The sequence below is a fragment of the Anas acuta genome, chromosome 1, assembly GCF_963932015.1.
Source record: "Anas acuta chromosome 1, bAnaAcu1.1, whole genome shotgun sequence".
NCBI classification, from domain to species: Eukaryota; Metazoa; Chordata; class Aves; order Anseriformes; family Anatidae; genus Anas; species Anas acuta.
In genome coordinates this window covers 76,261,596-76,283,616 of record NC_088979.1, presented here as the reverse complement: position 1 = coordinate 76,283,616, position 22,021 = coordinate 76,261,596, and the positions used below count along the sequence as shown (strand labels likewise).

At 41.3% G+C, this 22,021-nt stretch overlaps 1 protein-coding gene across 3 annotated transcripts in view; it reads left to right on the top strand.

The window, feature by feature from the left end:
* ARHGAP6 (Rho GTPase activating protein 6) overlaps positions 1–22,021 on the top strand; it is a 313,487-nt gene that overhangs the window by 31,328 nt on the left and 260,138 nt on the right. Inside the window, exon 1 of one of the 3 annotated variants that reach the window (XM_068682881.1) lies at positions 19,740–19,963. The exons of the other annotated variants lie outside the window; for them this stretch is intronic. Within the exon in view, the coding sequence (XP_068538982.1) occupies positions 19,961–19,963 (3 nt within the window). The 5' untranslated portion in view covers positions 19,740–19,960. Of the gene's footprint in view, positions 1–19,739; positions 19,964–22,021 lie in introns of those variants that run through there. 3 annotated transcript variants of the gene reach the window in all.

Below are 22,021 nucleotides of genomic sequence, written 5' to 3'. Positions count from 1 at the left end.
CAGGAGTTGCTGAGTTTTGGAGTAACTGCATCAAGTAAAAACAGCTATAATTGTGGAGGAATAATTTGATCTTTAATAAATCTTCTTTTCAGGTATTTGAAGTTTTCCTGAATATTTATTCGAATAAAGTTTGAAAGCTTTCTCCTGCATATTGTGATTACCTACACATAATTTACTATTGCTACAATCAAATATAAATAAAATCTATTCATTGGAAATACAAGTATAAGGAAAGCGGAATATCATATTTCATACAGTTAGAAAAGCATCCTTTCAAACCAGAGACAATCCTGAGGACAATCGTACAAGTTTAAAAAATTATTTCTTTTGTTTCTGAGTACATTGGCCAAATATGCATAAATATTTTTCAAGAATACCATAAGGTTTGCAGCTAAAGGTAAAATGCATATTCCTGTCAGGTGACTTTTTTTTTTTTTTTAAACGTTCTGTTCACTTGCTGAAACATCTTCCTTATCCTTTGTAGAAAAATCTTCTTCCCAATGTGGAGTTTTATGCTCTTTCAAGGTTGAAAACGATGCAGTAGCCTGAGGGGCAGAACAGAACAGCCAATATACAATACTGTAATAACGGCAGATTTAAAGCCTGGTAACTTGCAAATTGGTAGCACTATAAAAGAAAGGCACATAGTACTAGAATGCAAGCATTTCCCCGTTCCCAAAGGAATGTACGATGTGTTTATAGATGGTATATCTTGAGAGATGGCATATCACACCATTATTGTATAATGCAGTGCAGAAGAAATATTAAAGAGGTAGATACTGAACACATAAATAGAAGGTAAATATTACAGAAGGGTAATTTATATTTACAAGAGTCTAATCTCTACTGTGAAGATAGATTTCATGAACAAAGATGGGTAGATTAAAGGCAAACGAACAGCAAATACAGTCTGATAAATTGTCCCCTTACCTTCATTATAGGAGTGAAGGGCCAGGTTATTGTCAATACAAAGGAAATATGGCAGATATTGTTCTCTCACACCTGAGATGGCTCCTGCAACACCAAGCCAGACATCCCTCATACATGGTCCGCAGTATTTCCATTTTGAGGAGCACTGTGCCAAGAACATGGACCAAAGCTTTGGGGCAGCAGAGGTTAAGTGTGGACTTCTTGCTAGTGCCCGCTACAAATCGGGTATTCTCCTCACTGGAGATCTGCCGACAGGTTGATCCAAAACTTCCCTGCAGAGTGTGTCTTACAGAAAACACAGAACAGCCTAGTTTTGTGGAAGGTTATTACTGATACTCACTTAAGATAAACAACATCATTCCTTTGTGCTTTTGCAACTCGTAAGTAATGACATGATGTTGGACTGCTCTGTTTTAAGCATTTAGACCATAATGGCAGTGCATTTTTGTGTAAGCAATATTTTGCATGAATTTGTCATAACTCTAGCAGGTGTCTTAAAGTCTTCCAAACACTTCCAAAACACTTCCAAAACATTTTTGCCCTTGTTAGGAATCATTACTGTATTGTAATGTGCCATAAATAGTGGAAGTGAAGCAAATGTTCGTCTCCTGAGTGCCTGTAAAATTACTGCCTAGAATATTCAATTTTTTTCTGGGAAATCATCCTTATGTGACCGATCTCTTTTGTTAAGTTTTATACTTTTTTTGTATAAAACATGGAGCGGAGCACATGGTTAACTCTTTCTGTCAGATCTAATCTGATATTAAAATGACCAGTTTTCAGGGTTGTGCAGAAAAGAACTGCACACGAAGTTATTCCATTCCCATTTTCAGCATCCAGAACTTGAGCTTGGATGGTAAGCATCTTGCAATGTTGCAAGGAAAGGGATCAAAACAAAGTGACACCAAGACAGCTAACAAATGTTACCACCTCACGTACACAAATATCTTTTTTAAATAAATAATCTGTTTTAAAGAGTACACTGGTTGTTACTTTTAAAAAAGTTTTCCAATGAAAACTTTTATAGCTACATGCTAGGAGAGGTGAAATATGTTCTCTGTAAAATTGTAATCATGCTAACATGGTGTTTTAGAGATGTCATTCCAAATACAACAGCTGTTTTTTGTGTAGATGGTCTTGGTTTCTAAATAATGCGGATGCTTGCATCAGAGGAATGAAACTTGAAAACTGTAATATAAATATTTTTAATCTCAGAAGCTTGCTGTCCTGCTAATATGCATACATATGTGTGTGTGTGTGTATATGTATATGTGTATATATATATATGAATTTCTGAATGTGCTCTTAAGTGCTATAGGCTGATGTTACCTGAGACTTTGTAGGAGTGAGACAGAGGAGCTGACAGCTTTCTGAGCGTGTTCAGTGCTCCGCTCCATATCCTCCCAGATGAGAAGGCACCAGGATTTAGTTTGCTCTGCCTGTTGCAGAGGGCTTAAAACCTAAACAGGCAGCGAAGGGAAAAAGTGAAAGCACTGAAGTACACTAGTATAATGGTTCATGTAACTTTCTGCAGTAATTAATCTGTCCTCCAGGGATCCATCACTTTTCTGAATATTAAATAAATCCTGACATTTACAGTTATGTTAAGAGACTGTTTGTCTTATGACCCCGAAATAATTTCGTTTTGTGGTTCTCTGACAAAATAGGCAATAAGGGAATCAAGAAATTATGTTCTAGATCTTTGCTTTCTGTGTAATCACATTGCTCTTCATAATAACTGGAAGCAGCTTTGTGTGTTACTGACAAATGCTTAGTTCAAAATAATTGTGAACATAAGTAGCCTTTAGAGAATATTACCAGCTTTCAAAGCTTCCTCCATGCCCCAGCTTTAACACCCACACAAGGTGTTCAGTGAAATTTGCTGTCTGAGCAAAATGTGCAGGTGTAGTTTAGGGACATGGCTTGATGGTGGGCTTGGCAGTGCTAGGTTAAAGGTTAGACTAGATGACCTCAGAGGTCTTTTCTAACCTAAGTGATTATGTAATTCTGTAATTATTGCATCATGTAGAAAGCACGTTTGACTTCTTAAAATCCAGAGTGGATTTAACTGAACTTGAGATTTCTTTGGTTACTTGAATGTATGGTGGAGGAAGCCTTTAGTGGTTATTGCATTATGGATGCCAGGGAACAATGTTGGTATTTACATTAGAAGAGAACAGATAATTTGATGAAATCCAAATCCCATTGCCACCCAACTCTCACCATGTTTGCTGAATCTTAGCACTTACCCAAGTGTTATAATTCTGCTGCTCTGCATCCTTCAGCATTGAAATTGGGATGGCAGGAAATCCAGCTGAGGCACTGTTATTTTTGTTCATTGCACAGAGTTTATATTTCAGAAATAAATACAGTTATTTTTACTAAAGGGCAACAATGCGTGTGAATATAACATAGAAAAATCACAGTGGAGACATCCAATCCTTATACATTAAATAATCTGCTTTACAAATTAAAAGAGTCACACCAATTCCCATCCTATCTGGGACATTTGCTAAGAGACTTTTGAATACTAATGTCTGTTTTGACACAGACTGGCAACAGTCAGCAGAATACATATATATGTACTTTTAGTTTTTTTCAAATGTAGATGCACGAACAAACTTCCCTTGCATGTTCTTCAGATTCATTTCTGGATTATTCCGAAATAAAGTATTTGACCTTATGATGACAGCAGAACGTGATGATCCCAGCTGACCTTCTGTGAGGTCAACTGTATCAACCCCAACATCTTATGGCTAAAATAAAACAATCTGTGATTTATTATTATTTTTTTTAACTACAAAACGATGTACTTTAAAAGCAAATGAGCAATTACAATAATTTTTGTTAGATATGTGGGCTCTAGGTCTCAGATATATAACCTGTTTGAAAATTTGTTCCCTTTTATTCCCTTGGCTTCCTATATTTCATCCTGAATAAAAAACGTTATTATGGACTGGATGAAACCTTACCAAATGTTTGATTATTCAGAGAAAATGTGAGAAGGGCATTATAAAAGCAGCTGAAAGCCTGAGAGCCTCAACTCCCCCAAATCTGTCCTTTGGCTTGTGTGGAGGTTTAGCTTTGAGGCAGAGGAGGTGTCCCCTGTCATCTGAAAACCCTTCCTGGGACAGGAAGGTGATATGTTGAAAAAAGTGGTGGTCAGGAGAAGAGCATTAGGAAATCAGCACAAAATCAGAACAAGTACTGGGAACAAAATCTGTGGAGAAAAAGCGTGGCAGAGGGGGTGCACACTGTTGGCAGGATAGGGCTGGGAAACTGTTACCAAAGATACTATCTTTTCTTTGATTGTACTGTGCAGCAGGGAAAAGGACGTTGCATGCTTTTTGTAAGAGAGTTGGGTTTTATCAGACAAATACGTGACTCCATTGTGTTTTCTTTTTCTGACAGAAGTAATTTGCAGAAGCAGAATTTTGGCTCTGTGGGTCAGAAATGAATAAATGCTTATATGCATGCCTGTGAGCACACGTTTAATTTACGTTTGTGACAAGACAAATTAACTAAACACAATAAGTAGTGAAGGTCAAAATCTAATAAGTTTATATGTTTCAGCATAACATACTTCATGTCAGTGCTAAAATGGTAAAACACAGCTAGGCATCTAAGCCAATACACATAAAAATGTAATGAATACATTTTGTACTGATTGGCCAAGTTCATCTTGCTCAAACTCCCTTGACTCCTAAAATAACCATTGACCTAGTTCTCAAACTGTACAGGATCAGGTAATATCTTAATTCTGATTTCTTTTGTTCAAGCTTCAGAGCTCTTTCACTTGTAGCTGGCAAATACGCACTGGCAGGGAGCAGTGCCATAGCGAAATACTGCAGACCGAGGAAAATCACCTGCTTGTCCTGGGATTAGTTCCATCTCTGTCTGCCGGAAACGTCAGGCTGGTCTTTCAGTCTCACAATTGGATGCAGATGTTTCCGAAGTGAGAGCAATTTACCTATAGGACATAGGGATGAGGCAGCAAGAAGTGACACTTGTATTTTGCATGTGACTTCTTGTAGCAGAACATAGGGCTTTTTAATTTATTTTATTTTTTTTTTGCTTTTCTCTAAAAGCAGACCCAAAATCTGGTAAATATTAGAAGAAGATTGCTCATGTACTGGAAGAGATTCAGGACAGCTGTTTATTTTTGGCTGATTCAATTTTTAAATAAATACTCTTAACAAAATAATAGAAAAATATATGTAGCATATTGTACCTTTTTTTGGCATTTATGGTACAGTGCTCTATGTTCTCATTAAAGTTATCACCCTAATTTTTATATAGCAGTTGGGCATCTGGTCAAAACAATGTGCACTCACCAATAGCTAGGGCTGTGCCAGGAATGCTCAAGCAGTGTGTTTATTACATTGGCTTTCCTTATTGCCCTTGCTTCACTGCATTTTTTTTTAAATTTTTTGTTTGTTTGTTTGTTTGTTTGTTGCTGGGCATCAGTTTTGTTAGCAATGAGTCCAGTATTTGAGTGCAGTTACTGGATTACTTCTTTCCCTCTTATTCCCCCCCAAGTCCTTTCTGTGCAGTCTTTTGATATTTGTATTGAAACGGGACTGCAGTAATTTTTCCAGTGTGGATCTACTGAAATGGGAAATTGAGCAGATTGGTGCTTTTCCATTTTTAGTCTTTACATCCTGTTGGATGAAAAGTGAGAGAACAAAAGCACTGGCAGATCAGCTCATAATAAAGATGGCCCTCACAACAGAAAGCTCCCTGCAGATCAGAGGTAGTGGTATTTAACCTGTTGCCATCTCTAAATCTCTGCCCTGTTTCATCAGACTGCTACCAATAGCCAATCTGTTCTGTCCTTTGTGCTAGATGCTTTTTATTCCCTCTGCTTACAACCATTTCCTACTCTTCATGGGTATAAGGGGGTTTATGGGCCCTGCCCTGTCACCTTGCCTCCCCTTTGAACCTGAATCTATGGATGAAATCTGGACCTTCTCGTAGACCTCATTCCTTGCATATTTGTTTAATTCCATGCTGAATCGACTGTCTTCCTGCTCCGGGATTTGCTTAATGTTACTACATTTTCTTTCCATTATTTAAAGTTGCAAAAAAACTATTTCCTGTTTCCTGGTAATTCCTTAATTTAGTACATTTTAATGTATCTGTCCATTTTCTTTCCTCTGTATATAATAACAAATAGAGAAGAAAATCCAGGATGGTATAAAGAAGAGCTTTATCAGCATTAGCTTGGGGATAGTTCTGTTATTTCTGGACAAAGGCCACAAATGAGTTATTTAAGACATGATGAAGGAAGGGGAGACTATTGTTGGATGCTTCTCTATCATGCATAACCCACATAAATCACTGAGTAAAAGTGGAGGAATATCTTAAAGAATTTTGAAGTCTTGTGTGGCTGGAATGGATCTGAAATAATGATGATGGTTTATTAGAAAACTTGATGGATAGAACAAGTTTTTCAGAGCAGTTTAGGCATGGTGAATTCTTAACAATGCAAGGCAAGGCCTGATGGATGCTTGACTAGATGAAATTACTGGCTGACTCCTTTAAGCACCACATCTCCATCTCTGGTACCATTTGTCTGTCATGAAGCCAGATCTCTCAGGCCTGAGGTGGGACGTGCCCTCAGATCAGGGTTTTCTGGCCCTTTTCTCACCTGTCTTCTCGTTTCCCACCTTAGTCTCAGCACCCTTAATGCATCCTGATGAGGCACACTGTCATTGCATCTATTGCAGCTGTGTTTACGTTGCTGAGGAGACACAAGAGGAATGAAAAAGCTCACGTATTTTTGGCAGAGCAACATTTCTAAGCCAGGGATGATTTATAACTTCCTTTATGTGGGTCCGGTTTGGTCAAGAAACCAAATAAGTGCATTTGAAGCAAGCAGGCAAACCCCACAAAGTGCAGGTGAGCAAAAATCACACATGATTTTTGTCACCTCTGACTGGGACTCTTCATATCAGTCAACCTGGATGACCTCATGCCTTGCCCCTTTGCTCCAGGGTCCCCAGCAGCTGTGAACACCCAAACACGTTGTGTCTGCCTGGAAGGCCATTTTTTCCCAAGATAGGATTTTTTATCTTGGTTGAAGTTAAGCTTGGAAAATTTGTCCATCAGCATAAAGGACCTTTCAGTCCCATGGGGATGTCAGCAGTCAGACTTAATTTCATGATGAGCTCGTTTATAAGGGAGCAGTTGCTCACAGTTTCTCTTCCTGCTTTTCACAGCACTGAGTCTGGTTTGTCTGGTGCCTCCAACCATAAAATCTTTATTCCGTGAGGTGGAGGAAAATAACATCTTCCTCTGAGACACTTATTTAAAGTATGTAGCTCATCTGAAGCTCCCTGGTGATCTGGAATGTTGAAAGAAAATCTGATGGAGAGATTAATTCTGTTTTTTTGGGATGGGATATATTTGACCATAATTGTGACCTGATCCTTAAAAAGAGGAAAAGCTGGGCACAGAGAGGAAAACAATTTTGACTTTTAATGTTTAATTTTACACTGCTGATAGTGGGTGTTGGTAATATCTGGCACTTTAGATCTTGATCTCTTAGTTGTAGACCTAGGTCTCTTAGTTCTTGGGGTCAGTAGCTGTCAAAGATGCAAATAGATTTTTAGGCATTGTAGAAAAAGAAATAAAAAAAAAATAAAATCCTGAAATGGACCTTGATCTACCCTTGCCTCCTTTTCTTTGGTTTGCCCGGGGGAGCAGTCTCAGGGCCCACAGGCTGGATCCATTTTAGGGGAAGCTCTCTGAGAAGATGCACTTCAGAAGCGCTTGTGGCAACTGGGGAAGCACTGGGGACCTGGTCCTGGGCCAGGCTACACCTTTGTCCTGTTATGGTTGTGTGAAGGATACCAAGATCTCATATGAAGAACGAGCGCACCTCTGTCCTGGAGACTGGCTTTACTGATACTAGGGAAGGTTTGGGAATGGGATCCCCTGGCCAAGCTGTGCTCTGACTGTCTGTCCTTGAAATTTTCCCTCTGTAACCTTTTCATCTCAGAGGGCTTCTTCTGCCTCCTGGTGATGCTCTGTCTTAATTTGATTTACATAACATAACGTGAATAATGACATAGGTAATTGCAGCCATCTGCTTGTAAACCCTAACAGTTTTTTCTACCACACCTCGCAACAGCAGCTGAAACCTGGCTACCCGAAACCTGTCCAACAGCAGGCACCTAGCTCAGATCCTCTGAAAAACTCTCTAGCAGCCCCCACCTCTCCCCACCAGCTCCACATCTGCTACTTATGCTCCTGCCTTCTGGTGATCTGCTCACATCAGTCTGAACTAGCCTGGGGTGGATGGAGCCTATACACCACATGTTTTCTGGGGCACAACTTCATCCAAAATGCCCTAATGGCAATCCTTGGGGACAGTATTTAATGGGAGCACTTCTAGTTGCCTGCCATTTCTTGATGCAGAACAGCCATTCAGTTTTAGCCACCTTTTTGGTGCAGTGCCCAAAACACCAGCTGGGGGCTGAAGGATGGTGTCGGCAGCAGTGAGTGTGGAGGAGGATGGGTGCAGGTGCTCAGGATATTCTGGGGAGCCCTGGTTGCTCCAGTAATCACAGAAGCAGCGGACATTTTAAAAGAGCATGCTGGGCAGAAATAGAGGAAGACTTAAGAGAGGATTTTAGCTGCATGATTCTAACTCAGACAGTCATTCTTTCTCCTCCAGGTATCCTAACAAATTACCTCCAGTGGCCCCGCCTACATGAGCGGTGAGGTTTCTGCAGGTTCTGGTCCTATTTTCTCCAGGCCATATGCTCTGCTATACCAGTACATCAAACCTGTTTTTTCATACATATATATGTTTTTTATTTCCAGATGAGTGTCAAAGATTAGCAGCTAATATGTGTATGTCTGTGAAGAAGGAATGATGCCAGCTGGGTGGTGAGCTGCCACTTCACTTCTCTCTCTCTCTCACTTCTTCTCTCTGCCATCACTTTTCTCCTTTACGTTCAGGATTTGGCTGTCATCCCTGGAGCCAGCTGATGTCAGACTGTGGAAGATCTTCTTCTGATGCCAGCGGCAGCATCTGGATGCCCGGCACAACTCTTTGAACTGTTGTCTTGATTTCTAATGTGGTCAGCATGCGGCTGGAATTTTTTATCTTCCCTGGATGCCTTTTCTCTTTGGCTCACCTTGAATTATTTGGAATTTATTTTTCCATCCCACGGGGGAAACAAGACTCTTTGCAGTTGCTTCTCAGTACTTGTATGGAGGATATTTGCAGCTCAAATAGGGAGAATTCCTTTCTGCCTTTGTATGTAGATATATTTCTTGGAGGAGACTGCACTTTAAAGCTTGCTGTCACCCTGAAGTTGCTTCACACTCGCTGAACATATGCTGGGACTATGAGTGCAAATGGAAGAGCGTTTGCAGAGCTGGTTGCAAACTTCTTTACAGTATATTTTCTACCAAAAATTACTTAATATATTAAGGTTCAGCAGGGATCTTTCTTGGCTGTAAGGTAGAAGTCCTGCCTGCAAGTATAGATATGAAAGCAAAAACAGGAAAAAAGTGAATAGCTAGTAATGCACCTCTCCCTGCCTTCACCTGGGTGTGAGGGAGACAGGTAAAGGTTCCTTCTCTGCCCATTTTAGTGCTGTGACAACCTGTCTGCAGGGCTGGGGTGTCTCCCATTGCAGCCTTTTACTCAGCCAGCTGAGGAACTGAAGCTGAGGCCAGGGCTTCCCTGGAATCAAGGGGTGAGTCTGTGAGAATAGGAGGAAGTTTCTGTCCCCAGAATGTTAGAAAGAACTGCACTTTGTCACGCTGTGGGGAAAAACTAGGTATCAATGATACATTTCCTATTACATGGTCTTGTCTGTGGTCCGGGCCATACCTAACTGCTCATCCTCTTTCCAGACTTGCTTACTCTTTTGCAGTGTGTGGGTTCTAGACATCTGGGGTGCAGGTTTCATCATCCTAGAAATATGCCTCTACTGCCCCTTGCTGTGTCCAGACGATTCTTCTTTGCCTGGCAGCAGTTTCCTCAGGCTGCCAGCAGACACACACCCCACAGCATGAGAAGCCAGAGGATTCCTACCAAATTAGGAGTCGGGGTTGCTGAGTAGTTCAGCAAAGATACTGTGGAAATGTAAAAGACAGCTTTCAGATCCATCAGCTGCTCCAAGGAAGCCTGAAGTAGTTTCTGGAGCAGCAGCTATTTTCAGGGATGCAATAAAAGTGAGCACATATTTTGGTGTTGGCCAGGGTTGACATAGGTCTTGGTGATCATCACTTTTGGCCTCATGGGATAACTTTGGGAGGAGAAACTGCATTTCATTGTGCTTAAAAAGTGGTCCCCAAGAGCATCACCAGGAGAGTCCTACTTGGGGTAGCATGAGGCAACGTGCAGGCACTTGTGGGTCAGCCCCTGCCCAGGTCGCCTGCTGCCCTGCTGTGCTGGCTGCCAGGGAGGAAGACAGGTGTCTCAGCCTCCTTGAATTCCTGCTTCTTTATGGACGTGGCCAAAAGAGCCATATGGAGCCATTCTTGCCCAGAAAAGCCTTTTGCAGAGGATGGCTTTGCTGGCCTGCCACCCTGAGCTGATCGTGGCAGAAGAAGGAAAGGAAAAGTGGAGTTGCCCTGCCTGCCCATGGCTGTGCTCCTGGCCGCTGGGGGGAAGAAGTGGGAGACAGCTGGGCCTTCCCATCTGATTGTGGGGTACAGGGCAAAATAGGGCAGAAGTCTTGTTGGGTAGGTATTTGTTACAGCTCTGATCTCTTTAACACAATAGGCTTTATTTGTCTTTTTAACCAAAAAGTTTAAGATGCCATTAATGCTAATAGTAGGTCAGCAGTGCAATTCTTAGGACTTTGTGTGTTTTTTCCTACCTGCACCAGCTCGATATTTCCCCTGCTTGGCAGATAAATAAACTCAAATAATACGGGAAGATGTGACTACAGTTACACATGGTGCTTGGCAAGGACTTTTTGTCCTGTACGTTAGCCACATATTTATCCCTCTGCTATTTATACCATCAGTTTTTCATTTCCTCTCTTTTTTTTTCTTTATTCCAATTTCCCTTCTTTTTTCTTCATTATCTTTGTCTTTGCCCAGCCTTGTTTCTCCTTGTAGCTCAGTGGCTCCTGTCGTTCACTTTATCTCTCTCCCTTAGTGTCCATGAGAGAGGAGAGCATGCGCGTGCCACCCATGCAAACATCTCCAAAACACACATGTGCATCGGGAGCTGTGCCCACGTGGGCATGTGCACATGCCCAAGTATGTCCCTGGTTGGTTTTACACTTGTAATTTAACCTTAGCTAACTAGCTTTTGTTAAACCCACAGTTGTCAAACAGGCCATAGGCAAGAACCACAAACCATATATTTTCTTCTGCATTACCACATGCAGTGACCAGCTGAGCTGTCCTGAGGGCATTGTAAAAATAATACGCATATGCCCCTGGTGAAGCTGTGACAAGGTATGACGTTTACTAGAAGGCGGTCTTTGGATTTGTAGTTTCAGCTGAACATACTGCATAAAAATCTGCGTATCTGTTCTACACAATTCAAATATCATTATTCAGGCTTTTTTTATTATTATTATTTATTTATTTATTTATTTAGCAGGGGAAGCGTAGTTTGTGAGGAATTTGTAATACATAGCTCGTAACTTAAAGTCAGGGTATCCTAAACATTTAGCTGTGTTCTAACTCGAGCTCCATCCTAGAAAATACACACTTAGACAGAGAAGTGGGATTTAGACTACTGGATTTTATCCAGAGTTCAGTCCAATGACACTCTAAACGCAGGCAGGAAGTAGTATTTTCAGTCCTTTTCCTCTCTTTTTAGCAGGCTCAGAAAATACAGCAGGTTCTCCCTTATTTCTGTGGACAACTAGCTTTGCACAACACTGAATTGGCTGTGCTGAAGATGCATAGCCAATGTAAAAACCCCTTAATTTATAAACTGTTGACATTGGAGAATGTCCTTCTCCAAGACTGTGTTGCTATTTTTAGCTTTGTTAGCGTATATATAGAGTATGACAAAAGAGGACTGAATGTTAGCAACAATCTCAGGCTGCTGCAATCAGTGGTAACTCTTACCTGAAACATCCTTAAAAACACACTATTCGGGGATTTAGTAACACGTTAATAGAGGTGTGTTAAGGAACAGTATGCCCCACTGTGACTTTTCCCGAGAAGGGGGATCAGACTGGAACAAACAGACTGAGCTGTTCTAACCTCATCATGTGCGATTTAGCAAGTATAGTCAGGATGAGTTGCAGGAAACACAGTATGTTGAACATCGTTGTAGCTTTGTACAGGGCTAGACCACCTGCAGCACACTTTTCTCTTTTTAAACAAGTTGCCATTGCAGGATTTTTTTTCTCCTACTAAATTCAAAGGCCATCACTGTAATCGGGAACACTCTTAACACCAAGCCTATTTATCGGAGTTGATAGAAGCAGCCTGTTTTCTGCTCAAAATATGCTATAGACTGCCGCAATTTGATTTGCTTTGCGGAGTGGAATGTCAGACTAAAAGAAAACAGCTTTACCTTCACAAGACACTCCATCCCCATTTGAGATGCTGCCAAGGGGGCTTCTGTTTGCTGATAAAATCTGGTCCTGATGGTCAGATCCAAGTGCTGTGGCCACAGGCAACAAAGTACTCATCCACTGCTGACCCGTCTGCTCTTTCAGATTTTGCAGGTTAGCTTGGTGCCAACAAGTTCTTTTGTGAGTCAGATATTGCTCTGGCCTTCTTCAGCCTGCATAAAAATGTAAGGATTTGGCTCACTTAAGAAAAATGTAACTGTGTGTATGTTCTTAAGATGGATAAAATTTCTAATGCTGGCTTATCTAGCAGTACACAGGTTGGTGTCATGGAGCATGCAGCTACAACCAAAGGCTCTTCCTGGGTATATTTGATAGTCCTTTTCATGATGGGATCATACTGCTAAGTAGATTTTCATTGGTGAATTTTAAGGTATATCTGTTAGTGCCTGTAGTGTTCGCACTTGTGGTTTAAGCTGGCAGGCAGCTAAGCACCATACAGCCATTCACTTACTCAGAGGGATGGGGGAGGGAATCAAAAAAGGGTGAAATTCATGGCTTGAGATAAAGGCAATTTAATAGGACAGAAAAGAAAGGGAAATTATGGAATACACAAATGACACAGAGCTGCTCACCACCAGCTGACTGATGCCCAGCCAGTCTTTGAGCAGAGGTCCCCCAGCAGCCAGCTTCCCCCAGTTTTACATGTATTGTTCTGCACATGCCACATGGCATGGGACACCCGTTTGGCCAGCCTGGGACAGCTGTCCTGGTTCTGTCCCCTCCCAGCTCCTGGTGCACACCCAGCCTCCTCACTGGCAGGGCAGCACGAGAAGCTGAAAAGTCCTTGGCTCTGCGTAAGCACTGCTCTGCAACAACTAAAACATCAGTGTGTTATCAGCATTATTTTTCTCCTAAATCGAAAACATAGCACCATACCAGCCTCTATCGAGAAAATTATCTCAGCCGAAACATGGACAACACTTCTCTGAGCTACTGAACATGCAGGCGTAGGCAGGCAGCACTGCATCTCTGAGACTTCAGCCATAAGAGCCAGCATCTTTGCCTCTGCTTGGCCTGGGAAGTGTTGACTTTTCATGCCACGTGAGCTGACTGCATGCTGCGCTTCTGTGTGTGACAGATACTATCAGCTACCATAAACTGAATTTAAGTGTCTAACAGAAAATACTGATGACCTTAGTGTATCGTCTCACTTTATTGCAAGTGAGAAATGGAAAAGTAATATGTTTCCTTCATAATAATTCAGGCATACTTTTTGTACCACTGTGTTACTACTTGCTCATGAATAAGATGAGAACACTAGCAGTTTTTAAATCACTTGTCTTGCTTTATCACTTTAGCCCAAATTAGAGAACTGACCAATATTGTATTTTAAACTCCAACATTTTGGCTTTCACTAGTGCTGTGTAATTGAGCTATCTGCCAGTCTACCTCATTTTATTTCCTTCATACTTTTGTCAGTGGTTCTACAGAAGCAGCACAAAAAATTCCTTTTCCCTGCTGTGATAAAGATTTATCATCTCATGATGATTTAGTTTTTCTTTCTGTTTCCACTGTCATGGTAAAGCAATGATTGATGAAAATCGAGTCCTTCTTTACCAGTGAAAAATGTTTTAGTTGACAAAAAGAATCAGGCCTGAAAAAGAAGACAGCTCTGCCTTAACATCTGTTTCTTTGAGGGAAGGAATAATTTCATTTGGGATGGAAAATATGTATTTATGGATATGAAATTGTTCTTTTGTGGTGCTTTGGTGCATTTCCTACATTCCAGCGCTGGATTTTATGATAGTAAAAGCAGTTTAATGCCATAAAAGATCTGCTTTTGCTGGTTGGTGGATGATACATTTCATACCCTCAAGAGTTTCTCCCTAGTATATTGCCACACGAATCCTTCTTTTGTTAATTGTCTAAAATGGATAGAGAGAATATTGCTTTAAGCATTAAATCCAAGGACATAAGCTCTGGAAGGGTGAAATGGTCAGATAATGTTTGTCTGGGCTGTGGGAAGTTCTGACAAGCAATTTCAGAGACTTTTGTTGGAGTTATTGAATTGTAACAGCCACAAACCAATCTTCTCAAGAGTAGAGATGTCCAGGAAACTAGCTGAGGACTAATTTGGAGAGGAGAAGACTGTTTGTGGTTGGACCACCGTGGACACTTGAGAGCACTGGTAATTGCACATGGCAAGTTTGGTGGACATAATCTTCACAGAATTTAATGGCAGCATTGCCATGGGCCTAAGCATGTGTTTCTGCCCAAGGGTTTGCTCCCTCTGTGAGATAGGTGTTGGTCAGAACAGGCTGGATAATGAAACGGGCATAAAATCAGACACTGCCACCTGTTTGCCTGGTGAGCTACCAGCTTACACCTAGGGTCCTGTTGGGAGCAGGACAACTGGACAAAACCTGGAGTGTTTTGTCATGAGTGATGGTTCTGAGGACTGATCTCTTTTGGGTGACGTTTTGCAATCCATAAGAAAAAAACAGCCTCAGATTAATATGGCAGATGAATGTATTTTCAGGCCCTATGCGATAGCTGGGCCTGGCTTTGTTGAGGAATCATGGCCACGGCTGGTATGCGTGTCGGGCCTGTGAGGGCCGCGGAGCAGAGGAACCATGTTGGCAGCTCCAGTGATGGGCTTTAAGACCTTCAGGTGAAGCATGTAACCCTTCCAGGAGCTGTCCATTATCTGTGGGAGGATGAAATGCATGTGTTTATTTAGAAGACCTGGCCGCTCAATTTTTAACGTGTTGACCTTTTTTCTACTTTCTGCTTTTACCATTCATCTAATAATAGCTTTCTGGGTGGTAAAGCCTGGCAAAGTAACTCTCAAGCTGTGTAATTACCGATAATGTGGCAGCCAGGGAGGGATTTATGGTGTTCTTATTGAAGTTATTGTAGCTGAAATGCAGCAAACTCTGGACATAAGCAGATGAATAGAAAAGGAAAATTTATGACATTTGGCTGCATTTGTTGTTGTAGTGAGTGGGTGTGAGAGAAATATTTTCATGATTAGGCTCAGATTTGGGGCACAGCATTAGATCAGATGGTTAGTAATAATGTCTATCTTGTTGCTTACAAGACTACAATTGACTACAATTAATAACTTGTTCCAGAGCACAAAACCCCATTGTTTCCACTTCCATTTTGTTTGAAGACCTCGTTTCACCACAATCATGTCACTTGTGGCGGAACTTCAAGAAGGAGCTGGGACCATGTTTCCATGCTCTCTGGGTCTCCTCTGCAGAAACCTTCTGAAGTATTTAGGCCCTTTGGGTGGTGAAAGTTGACATGAAGGCATTATGTTACAGGAAGGAAAACGTGGCTCTGTTTTGCTTTGGTGTGATACTCTGGGATTCACCAAGAATCCCATCTATTTTCAGGTGGAGGTGGTGTCACTTCTTGTATGCAAAGGGAGAAAATCCTCTGCTAAGCAAAGCAAGAAAATCCTCCCTGAGGGAAAAACCCTGAGGGAAGCTCTAATGATGTAGTAGGCTCTAGTAGACTTTTTTTTTTTTTCTCTGCATTTTTTTTTTCACAGAGATTAGTGAAACAAAAATACATTTATAAGAAGATAACTGTGGGATTTTGTAGCATTCTCCTGTAAAGCTCAGGAAGATGGTAATACTATGCAGCACACATATATCATCCACTGCTGAAATGACTGAAAAAAATCTCGGTATTACTGGAATGATAGAAACTTAATGCCCTGACTCTATCAAGTGAAGCTATGTGGAGAAAGACTATTCAAGAGATTATGGGAATTCATCAAGCACAAACAGCTGTGACGTCTGTCTTAGATTCTGAGATTAATGGAATTTTTGTAATACAGAACATTTTAATTGCTTAATTTAAATGCCGGTGTGTTTCTATCAGCAAGTTGACTTTTTGCACTGGTGTCACAGTGTTGGAAAACACTGCATCATATATGGAAGTAGAAGCTCCCCATGCACTTCCTCTATAAAATGCCCTTGAAGGACTAGAACATTTCAGTTGTTTATCACATACAACAGCAGTATGACAGGCTGGCTAAATACAGTAAAACAAGAGAAGAAAAATGTGGGTCCATAGCTTTCATTTTTCGGAATTACATAACTGCTTCATAAAACTAATCTCTTTAAAGACAGAGGATCAAATTCTCATCTCTCAATTTAGCTGGAGTCACCCCAGCAAATTTGGAATGCCTCAGTCCCTCAAACCCTTCATCTTTGCGTAAGCCTGCATAGCATGAGCCACCTGCTCTCATGGAAGCTGTTGGGCTGTGGGGATAGGAATGGTGAACAGGACTGCCTCCTCCAGAAGAGCCTCACTGAAACTCCCTGAAAGGAAGAAGTGCTGAGTGGCTGTCGCACACTGTGAGCCCAGCTAGTGGGTGAAGCATGCAGAAAGACCACAAAAACTGCCAGAGTAGCAGAAACAATTGGGATCAAAGTGAATCAACTTACCTGTCTTGTTAGATCCACTTTTCTTTTTAATTTTATTGTTTTTATCCATTCTCTCGTTTATTTGGATATATAAAACGTGGCTCTGTTTTATATAAATGTATAAATTATACATTGCAACATATACATGTCCCAGCAGTGAACCTCATAAAATATTTATATCAAGCTGAACAGAGTAACTATTGCAGATTGCATCGGTTTTGACTAAACTACATGGCAAAATATTTGATAAGGAAATCGTATGTGTTGATAAGCAGCATCAGCAACAAACAAAACCAAGAAGCAAACAGATAATGTGAACCACAGACATCAGAAAGGAAGGATCTCTCCTTCAGCAGAACCATTGTACCTGCTTTGTCCTTGACCTCTTTCCACAGGGAGGACCAGCACTTGTCTTGCAAGCAAGATGCACAGGCACTGAGGAAACTGGGCACCCAGTACAAAACCCACCAAAAATCACCTCCATCTGCAAGCAGCCTTGATTGTGCTTGCAGAGTGCAGGATCAAGGTGCTTGTGCTCATCATCCCTTTAAAATCCTTTTCTGAATAACATTTGTGTGGTGCTGGAGCAGGAGGGAGGTGGCACCTGGCACAGCTGGACCAGGTGCTGTGAGGTGCTTGGCTCTAGTTCATGAGATGTGACACATCAGTAAAGCTCTGGGCATGACTTCAGTCTGGTGCCAGTTAGACACATTGGCCAATTGACTCTCCTAGTCTCAGTCTGACTGCCATCTAGCTTGCCTGATAGTTTGTTCTGTGATGTGCTTGTAAATTACTCTTAACTAATCAGCTAATTCCATCCTAAAAATGACCCTTTTCCTTGGATAGAGAGACCCCGATAAGCTTGTATAAGAAGTTTATTTTACTAGAGTGGTATTTGTCTGTCTCATCCTCCTTAGGTGACATCCTTGAAACATACTTTTCTTTCGAAGGAAGGAAGCAAGCAGTGTTATTTTAAATTTTGCCCAAGCTCATCATGCTTTTTATGAGCACGTGGGTCATCTGCGCTGTAATTACTTTCTTCCAGTAATATTCCTTTTGTTATGTGCAGATGAATTTTAATAATGGAATTGATTTTCACATAGCTTTTAGTAATGCTCTTTTATGAAATTTCTACCTGCATTGAAGTCAAATTATATAAATCTTATTACAGTATTCCTATAAATGATTTATTAACTGAAGAAAATTTACAATGGAAAAATATTTTACTATTGGAACTTTTCTCAGCAGGAAGTTTTCAATAATATTTCTCTTGCCCCACAAAATAGCAGCACTGAACACTGATTCTCGAGGCTTTTTTCTGCTTGTGCTAATGCTGAAAATATATTTAAGGACATGGAAGCCATTATCACTGGCTATTTTAAAACATATCAAAAAGTGAACCAGATTTTCTAATTTCAGATAGATTTTTCTCTTCATTTTGCTACCCCAGTGTTGATTTTGCATCTTCTGTTACTACTAAAGAAGAAATACAAACTTCTGCTGCCACTCTTGATAAAAATAGCTGCTTTTGAGATATGAAAAAAAAAAATTTTGCTTCATTTCACTGATCTGTATTACAGCTGCTTGCTTTGTAACTTGCCCTTGATTCAGTACAGTAACTTCAATGTGATTATTAATTAGATAGTAAGACTTGACTAAAAAAAGTGTCCTTGAAATAGAGCTTATAGTAAACAACATATTTTTCCATTCCTTATCTATGTAATAACAATGCCTTGAAAAAACACCAGTGGTTTTCTAGGCTTGTTACAGCACTTCAGCTTTCATCTATTTTGCAAATCAAGACAAAGTGGGTTTTAATGTAGGCTCAGCAGTGTGCTCTTTGTGGGCTACCGCTGGGGAAAAACCATAGCCAGCTCCATCCAGTGTCCTTGCTCTGCACATTTGGGGTGCTTTAGGGTTTACTGGAACACATGCTGATTGCAGTGCAATCTTCTATAGGGGGAGTTAATTAATCAGTAAAGAGAAGATGCAACACTGAAGTCAAGGCTGAATCAAATGTACAGGGATTACACTGCTAACCTGCATAATTTACGTGGTTAATACACCATCTGCCAGACCTGTGAAAGTCTTTTTGAAAAGACCAGACCTTTTTGAAAGTCTTGGTAACGTTGCTGCATTGTCATCCTTTCACCTGATATTTGATTGCAACTTTGAGATTGCAGTTCAGTTGCAGCTGGAGAATCCAACAAACTGGATTTTGTCTGTTGCTTCTGTTCTTCAGGCCATGATCTAGCAATTGCCCTACTCCCCAGGCCACTGGTATATGAAGTAGTTTCTCCAAATACATATTTTAACTTCTTTCCCACTTCCGAATGACTGTACTAGGGGAAATAGCAATTGTTGTCACTGACCTCCCTTTAGTAGTTAAAAACTCTTTCCAGTTTACTCTTGATTTTTTTTTTTTAAAAAGTACTTTTTCAGTGGAAATTAAAATGTATCTCTTACATTTCTGTTCTTAAGTTACTGATAATACATATCTTAATTAGCTTATTAACATAATTTTAATTCTAGTTTTACATAGCATTTAGCTAGAAAACTTACTGTGTCATCTTCCAGAAATAGTTCAGGTTTAGGCAATTCAAACATATTAATAGCTTTTATTGTGTCATGGAAAAAGGAGAAGAAAGCAACAAATATGAATGTGCCTGAGTCACTCTGACTGTATTTTCTATCCTATGGAATATCCTTTTAATTGAAAAGGAAAAAAAAAAATTAAAAATCCCAGCCCCTGTGAAGCAACTCTTTTTCTTTCAAGCTTCCTGTCTAGACTTCTAGTCAGAAAAAATCTCCAGGAACTGCTTCTTCTGCTGCTGTCTCCAGCACAGGAGCCCTCTTGCTGGGGCCGCATGGGATGTGCGGTCTGTCCAGTGCAGCCAGGAGCCTGTCCTGTCTTTACTTGAGGACTCCTTGGAGACATCACTGCTTTAAAGCACAAGTCCACAGGATCCCAGGGGAAAAGAGATGGTTTCCTATCTCTGAAGATGCCACTATAGCGTTTACGTGGCTGAAGAAGAAAAGTAGGAGGCTGCAGTTGGTCTTATTGGAGGCGCTGAAATGGTATGTGGGTTCCTCATAGCCTCTGTGTAAGGATCCCCAAAGGGCCTTACGTTATGCTGGTGGGTGGTTTTGGTTTTGGTAGCCAGCTCTCTTGCAGCACCGCTCAGCCCCACTTCATAGCAGCTCGTGCCCCACGCGGGCTGGGCTGGTGCCTGCTCCAGCAGATGGATGGGTCTGGCGCAAGGGAACGCAGAGCTGGCAAGAGACATGCTGTGCTGCTAGCTAGGGAGAGCTGCGTGAACTTCGTGGCGTGGTGAGCAGGATGTATGCTAGAAGGGCTGTTATCTTGCAAGTGAAGGAAGACCCGGGAAAGCCAAAAGGCTCAGCGCAGGGGTTGCAGCTCCTGCCAGTGCTTCCAGATTGTTTAGCTCTCCCATATCTGATAATCGCTGTTTAAACAGTGAGGGTCAGGGCAGAGTACTGGCAAAACCCGTAAATAACATGTATCCTCACCTTTGAAAGAACTCATCCATTCATTTTACATTTTAATTTCCTTTGTACGTGTACTTCAGGAAATACCAAAAATTACTACTGTCATTCTCAGCTGCATGGAGATTGTTCCCGGGACCACCATCTAACCCTGGGAGTCCTTGCTTGTTTGAGCTCCGCTACTGATCTGTAGCCTCAGACCGAACTGGAAACATGACCCTGGTCCCTCTGCAGCTCCTGAGGGAGGCTGTGGCATTTGGCATTGTCAGGGAGGTGCAGATGCTCCCCCAGCTCTCTTCTGGGCAGCCTGAGGTACGCTTGAGAGCAACTTTGGACTTGCAGGCAACATTAGTGCATAGGGAGGCTGAGGTTTTCATTTCTGATTTGCGGAACTCAGCCAACTTGTGTGGATGTTGCTGGGTTGCTCTGACACCGTGGCAGAGGAAGAAAGTGCAAGAAAGTTGATTTCATTTTTCCTGTGCCCAAGCGCTGGGAACAAAATATCCAAAGTTTGCAGTAGTCGGAATAGGGCAGGCTTTTATACATTTCAGATGTGCGACTCAGACACCATGTCAGGCGACAACGTGCAGCGTGGTTTCATCCAGATGTAAGACTATTGGGTCTGGAGGGGACCAGGCAGGGCTCCTGCTTCTCAGACCAGCCAGTTTCTTGCATCCCCAAACAGATTTTAGGGTGTATTAGCCTGTGTTGTAATAGTTTGGTATTTCATTAATTCTTTGCAGACACAGCGTGAAGGAACACGATGCTTGTAGGGTACTCAGGCATGATGTGGCAGGAGGTACGGTGTTTATGGAGGCCATACCCGTGCCGGAGCCCTAGGAAGAAGCCGTAACAAATCAGACAATGGGCAGATGTTTAAAGAAGTTAATTTGTAAGTTGAGATCTGAGACAGCTCAGGAAGGCCAAACAGGTAGGAAATAATTAGGTGTTCCTGAGCCCCTTGGGATAACCACAGAACAGAAGACAGGACAGAAAGAGAGCTTAAAAAAAAAAAAAAAAAGGTTATTGGAGTGCTATGAGGAAATGAAAAAGCCCAACGGGGAGAAAGTGAGCTCGTGTCCAAATGTGTGTATGCAATGATTTTTTCCTTCACGTGTTTTGCTCCAGATCATTTATTTGTGCACCATGTTCTTGTCCTTAATAGCCTATCGTACTTTTGGAAGGGGATGAAGGGGGAATTGGTCAGCAACAGCTGACAGTTGTTTTTAAACTCTAGTTGAGCTCACATGTGACAGGGCACACTGGAAATTAGAGGCTGTTGAGAAGGGGAGGATTATAACTGTGTCCTGGTGTAGAGCATTAATGCTGAGCCAGATGACTATGAAGTTTGCAGATTTGGTGGTTATGGTATTAAAGTATTCCAGGCTTGAATTTCCTATCAAGACCAACTGTAGACGAAAATTCTTCCAGATGTCTTGTAAAATGCAAATTTGTTACTTTTCAAAATAATGCTGTTGTAGTGAGATCACAGAAAATCATGTCAAAGCTAGAGATTCTGGAAAAAATGGCTTTCAAGCAGACTTCTAATTGAGAGAAACTGTTTGCATGCTCTTGTCGCTCTTGTGTGTGGCTCCCATTGTAGCAGTATCTTGCATAAGTCTTGCACAA